The sequence below is a fragment of the Mycteria americana genome, chromosome 25 (assembly GCF_035582795.1).
Source record: "Mycteria americana isolate JAX WOST 10 ecotype Jacksonville Zoo and Gardens chromosome 25, USCA_MyAme_1.0, whole genome shotgun sequence".
NCBI classification, from domain to species: domain Eukaryota; kingdom Metazoa; phylum Chordata; class Aves; order Ciconiiformes; family Ciconiidae; genus Mycteria; species Mycteria americana.
Window position 1 is genome coordinate 1,759,550 of NC_134389.1, and position 6,000 is coordinate 1,765,549.

At 60.5% G+C, this 6,000-nt stretch overlaps 1 protein-coding gene across 1 annotated transcript; it reads left to right on the forward strand.

Annotated features, from left to right (window-relative positions):
- The first annotated feature begins 3,384 nt into the window (after positions 1-3,384).
- LOC142420887 (claw keratin-like) lies at positions 3,385-3,801 on the forward strand. Its single transcript, XM_075525189.1, has one exon. The coding sequence runs from the start codon at positions 3,385-3,387 to the stop codon at positions 3,799-3,801; it is 417 nt and encodes a 138-aa protein (XP_075381304.1).
- The last annotated feature ends 2,199 nt before the right edge of the window (positions 3,802-6,000 follow it).

Genomic DNA, 6,000 nt, shown 5'->3' on the forward strand with positions numbered 1-6,000 from the left:
CAGGGTCAGAGGAGATACCTGGGGAGGGGAGGGACGTCAGGAGGGTAGGCCGTCCAACGTCCTGCTCAAAGAGCTTTGCGCTTCATGTGAGTGGATACGTGTGGCCATTTCATGGCTCTGAGAGGAAACTTGGGAAAAGTTGGCTGTGTCCACCTCACCCCTTCCCAGTGCCCCCCACCTCTAGCTGGGTGCGGGGCCATGGCCAGCAGCCCTGTACATGCAGTGCTCGCCCCTCCATTTCCCTGGGCCTCCAAATGTGACCAGTAACAAGCCAAGAAAAGGAGGTAATGCCAGGCACGCTGGTTTGGCAGAGGATTCGCAAGAGCTGCGGCAAGACACCTCTGGCACGTTCACGTATTGGAAGTGGGCTTTGGAAATGCAGCGTGTTTATTGCTGGTGGGAGACCAGAGGAAGCTCAGCGGGATGTGCTCCACAAGACCCAGCTGGGACTGTCCTCATCAGTTGTGACGCACCGAGCAAACTGCCCAAATGCTCCAAGGGCACTACCGTGGGAGATGCAAGCAGCCCAGACTGACACGCCCTGAGGAGGTTTGGGGGAAGTGGGAAAAAAGAAGGAAGGATCAAGAAAAACCATGGGTCGACATTGCGATGCAGCGCAGCTTTTATTGCAGTTCCAGGGGAGGAGGGAGCGGGGTGAAGAGCAGAGGCCTGGCCAGGGCCTTCCCCTGTTTCCTGGCAGCGGGCAGAGCTACAAGGAGCAGCAGCCGTGCCACAGGAGCAGGCACCCAGTGCGGGTCTCTGTCATCAGGGGGCAACGGGTCTTGAAGGGAAGCTCAAGCGGGGCAGGAGGAAGGCAGAGTTGGGCCCCAGGCAGGCACGAGGCATCCAGGCTCTGGAGGCCAGCGACGCCAAAGGGACGTGCTTCCCAAGAGCGTCGTGTTGGGATGTGCCAGGGGCTTTTCCGGAGCTCTTCTTCATCTGCGGCCGGACCCAGTGTGGGGCTTAGCAGGGCCCGCAGTTGCCGTTGAGGTACCTGTGGCCTCCGCGCCAGCCGCCGTATCCGCAACCCCCAAAGGCTCCGTAGCCCCCATAAAGCCCATAGCCTCCATAGCCCCCGTGGCCCCCATAGCCCCCATAGCCCCCAAGGCCTCCATACACCCCATAGCCCCCTAAGCCTCCAAAACCGCCACGGCCTCCAAAGGTGCCGCCGTAGCCCCCTCCAACGCCGGGGGCTCCCGCCGAGCCAACAACGCTGTACTGCGGGAAGGAGCTGAGGATGGGCCCGGGGAAGGTGACCACCGAGGCCGGGGGCTGGATCACCACCGTGGAGTCGGGGCACTGCCGCACGCAGGGCTCGTTGGCGGTGTCAGCCAGCGGGGCCGGGGAGGCCACCCCACAGGAAGGGGCCCACAGGCTGGAGCAGGGCATCCTTCGGTTTCGTAGGTAAAGCTGCAAGACAAGGCAGAGCTACGGCTCAGTGCACGGCCTGATGCCAAATGCATCCTGCCTCCCTCGTACTTGCAAGCAGTGTCCCAGGACATGCTCTGCATCATCTCAGGCGGTCCGAGCAAAAACACGTTCCAGAGTTGAAATGCTTGTTAAGACCCCTTGCTCCCCTCATGCTCCCTGGTTCTTACTCCCCCACGGGAGCGAGGAAAAACTCCCTCGTCCAAAGCAGATGGGGAAATCTCCAAGCTCCCAAAGGACTTGAGTCCATTGGTCTCCTCAGGGCATCCTACCTACAAGTGTAAATTTCCATCCTTCCCACAGCTCTCAAACAGGACCATCGCATCCTAACTCTGCGCTGTGAAAGCGTGGTGGAGCACACAGCAAAAGATACTTTGAGAAAGCTACTGCTGAGGAAGGAAAGATGGAGGTAAGACTTGGACTTACCACAATGCTCAGGAGAGTCAAGCGGAGGAAGACGGACAGAGGGCTGCAAAGCCCTCAGCTCTTTTATACGTGTCCCAGCCTGCCCGGGCCATCGGCCAAGGGGGTGGTTGCAAAAACCCCAGGCAATTATGAAATCAAGCGGACAAGCTTCATGGCACAGATAGTGATGTGAGACGATTATATGCCTCCTCACTGGGGACATCGGCATGCAGATGTGCCCTAGAGAAGAAAGAGGTGATGGGAGCGACGGGCCGTGACACATCATTCCATGAAAGACAAGGCGCTGCTGGAGCTGAACTCGCAGCACCAATAAACCCCGATCTGTCCCTAATCTCCTTTTGCTTACGCAGAAGAATCCTGGGCATCTTGCAGAAGATTGCTGTGCCCAACCACGCCACACTCGGCAGCAGCCCAGCCACGCACACGGAGCGCAGCAGTGCCCAGCGTGCCTCTGCCTGTGGCGAGCGTGGCCACGTGCAGCCCGGCTCCCTGTGGGTGCTCGGCCAGCATCTCCTGGCACAGTCCTCAACAGCCAGCTGAGTAATGGAGTCCCTCCAGAGAGGGCTCGCGGAGGACCGTGCTCACAGACATGAGGCTGAAGGAGCTGACAGCGACCAGGTCCTGTTGCTGCTCTTCTGCTCCTCCATATACGTCCCCCCTCTCAGAAGTCTCCCGTGCTCTATCCCACTGCCGTGCCCATCGCGTCTCTACCAGCCCCCTGTGCGTTTGGGGTTTTGCCACCCATGGGACCCGTCTCCACTACTCTTTGCAGGGCCATCAAGGGAAACCGGGACCTAAAAACACGAGTGTCCTCCAGAGCCTTAGAGGTGGGCAATTAATAGAGGCGTCTGTGGACACCAAGAAATCGAGATGAGCAGCTGTTGCTGGCATTGGGAGACGGTGGGCATTTGGAAGTCACTCCCAGCACGTGCAAGGGCTTCTCCCTTTGCCCAACCTCCCAGTGCCTCTCTTTACCGGCTTGTAAAAGAGAGGTAATGACAGGCGTGATGGTTGTGCACAGGATTGCAAAGCGCTTCTGCAGGATGCGCAGGACTCTTCTCCATAGGCAAAGTGGGGGATTAGGGAGAGATCGGGGTTTATTGGTGCCGCGAGTTCAGCTCCAGCAGCGCCTTGTCTTTCATGGAATGGCGTGTAATGGTCTGCCCCTCCCATCACCCCTATCCTCTCCAGGGCACGTGTGCACGCCAGTGTCCCCAGTAAGGAGGAATATAATTGCCTCGCATCACAGTCTGTGTCATGAAGCTTGTCCGCTTGATCTCATGATTATGTGGAGTTTCCGCCACCACCCCGTTGGCCAATGCCCCCGGCAGTCTGGGACACGTATAAAAGAGCTGAAGGCTTTGCAGCCCTCTATCCAGCTTCTGCCGCTTGACTCTCCTGATCAGAGGGGTAAGCCCGGGTCTTGGAAGCGACTTGGGAATCTCTCCCTGCCTCCCTCGACACAGCCCCTTCCCCACACTCTTGCCCAATCCCCGCTGTGTTTTCCAGGACTCCTTGCCTGCCTGAAAGATGTCCTGCTCCAGCCTGTGCGTCCCTTCCTGTGGGGTGGCCGCCCCGGCCCCGCTGGCTGACACCGCCAACGAGCCCTGCGTGCGGCAGTGCCCCGACTCCACGGTGGTGATCCAGCCCCCGGCCTCGGTGGTCACCTTCCCCGGGCCCATCCTCAGCTCCTTCCCGCAGTACAGCATTGTTGGCTCGGCGGGAGCCCCCGGCGTTGGAGGGGGCTACGGCGGCACTTTTGGAGGCCGTGGCGGTTTTGGAGGCTTAGGGGGCTATGGGGTGTATGGAGGCCTTGGGGGCTATGGGGGCTCTGGGGGCTATGGAGGCTATGGGCTTTATGGGGGCTACGGAGCCTTTGGGAGCTGCGGATACGGCGGCTGGCGCCGAGGCCACAGGTACCTCAGCGGCAACTGCGCGCCCTGCTAAGCCCCACACTGGGTCCGGCCACAGATGAAGGAGAGCTCCAGAAAATGCCCTGGCACAGCCCAACATGGCGCCCGAAGGAAGGACATCCCTTTGGCGTCGCTGGCCTCCAGAGCCTGGATGCCTCGTGCCTGCCTGGGGCCCAACTCTGCCTTCCTCCTGCCCCGCTTGAGCTTCCCTCCAGGACTTGCTGCCCCCTGACGACGCAGCCCCATGCTGGGTGCCTGCTCCTGCGGCACATCTGATGCTCACTGTTGCTCTGCCCACTGCCAGGAGACAGGGGAAGCCCTTGGCCAGGGCCCCGCTCTTCTCCCAACTCCCTCCTCCCCTGGAACTGCAATAAAAGCTGTGTTGCATCGCAATGTCGACCCATCGTTTTTCTTCCTCCTTCCTCCATACCCAATACCCTGGGTGGCAGCCTTGGCTCCCTGGGCCGCCCCAGCCAGCTCCCACCCGCGACCTCGTCAGGGTGACCTGCGGGAGCTGCCTCGCTTCCTCCTGCCTGCCCTTGACAGCACATGCCTTCACCAGCCAGTCGCCTCCAGCGGGGGCTTTGCTAGTCTCCTTTGACAACAGCTTCTCCCCCTTTGCCCTCCCTGTCTTCTCCCCACTTTGGGCTCCTGCACTCTGCTGGGCCCCACAGTGAGTTTGCTGAACGCTCTGGCCATTCCCCGCAGGCTGCCTGCAGCCCCAGGGCTGCGGGCATTGGGACGCCAGCAGAGCCAGTCCCAACGGCAAAGGCCCACCTCAGGGCCACTTGGGAGGCCACGGGTCCACAGGGGAGAGGGTGAGCAAGCCCCAGCACTGCCTTGCCTCCATCCTCTCCACATTCCTGCACCCCTCCTCCTCCTCCTCCTCCTCCTCCTCTTCTTCCTCTGTCTCCCACTGCTCCTTGGAGCACTTTTGGCATTGCCCTGCACTCACTGCTTGAGCAGAAGCCCTTCCCGGCATTCCTTGTGTCACCCGCCTGCAGCCTGGGGACACGGCTCTGCCCAGGCAGGACAGGAGAGCTTCGCACAGCCCGGTGCTCTGCACCAGACTTTGCTAGCCCTTTGCTGACCTTCCTCGCACACCAGCCCACAAAGTAGCCCGCGCTGCCACACCCACCCAAAGCACCCACCCACGGCAGCCGTGACGGGGTCACCAAAACTCTTGCCATTTTGCTGCCTTTTCTTCCCATCCTGTGTGTTCACAATTGTGGATGACGCATCTTTTCCTGAGCTCGCCAGCAGTGACCAACGTGCTGCCCCACTGCCCTTCCTGATGCCTGTGGCCGGACCCGTCTCTGTGCAAGACCACCTTGCAGCGCCGGGATCACAGGGTCAGAGGAGATACCTGGGGAGGGGAGGGACGTCAGGAGGGTAGGCCGTCCAACGTCCTGCTCAAAGAGCTTTGCGCTTCATGTGAGTGGATACGTGTGGCCATTTCATGGCTCTGAGAGGAAACTTGGGAAAAGTTGGCTGTGTCCACCTCACCCCTTCCCAGTGCCCCCCACCTCTAGCTGGGTGCGGGGCCATGGCCAGCAGCCCTGTACATGCAGTGCTCGCCCCTCCATTTCCCTGGGCCTCCAAATGTGACCAGTAACAAGCCAAGAAAAGGAGGTAATGCCAGGCACGCTGGTTTGGCAGAGGATTCGCAAGAGCTGCGGCAAGACACCTCTGGCACGTTCACGTATTGGAAGTGGGCTTTGGAAATGCAGCGTGTTTATTGCTGGTGGGAGACCAGAGGAAGCTCAGCGGGATGTGCTCCGCAAGACCCAGCTGGGACTGTCCTCATCAGTTGTGACGCACCGAGCAAACTGCCCAAATGCTCCAAGGGCACTACCGTGGGAGATGCAAGCAGCCCAGACTGACACGCCCTGAGGAGGTTTGGGGGAAGTGGGAAAAAAGAAGGAAGGATCAAGAAAAACCATGGGTCGACATTGCGATGCAGCGCAGCTTTTATTGCAGTTCCAGGGGAGGAGGGAGCGGGGTGAAGAGCAGAGGCCTGGCCAGGGCCTTCCCCTGTTTCCTGGCAGCGGGCAGAGCTACAAGGAGCAGCAGCCGTGCCACAGGAGCAGGCACCCAGTGCGGGTCTCTGTCATCAGGGGGCAACGGGTCTTGAAGGGAAGCTCAAGCGGGGCAGGAGGAAGGCAGAGTTGGGCCCCAGGCAGGCACGAGGCATCCAGGCTCTGGAGGCCAGCGACGCCAAAGGGACGTGCTT

What these genes read in the sequence shown, in the direction of transcription:
- LOC142420887 (XM_075525189.1), top strand. Translation starts at nt 3,385, where the DNA reads ATGTCCTGCTCCAGCCTGTGCGTCCCTTCCTGTGGGGTGGCCGCCCCG.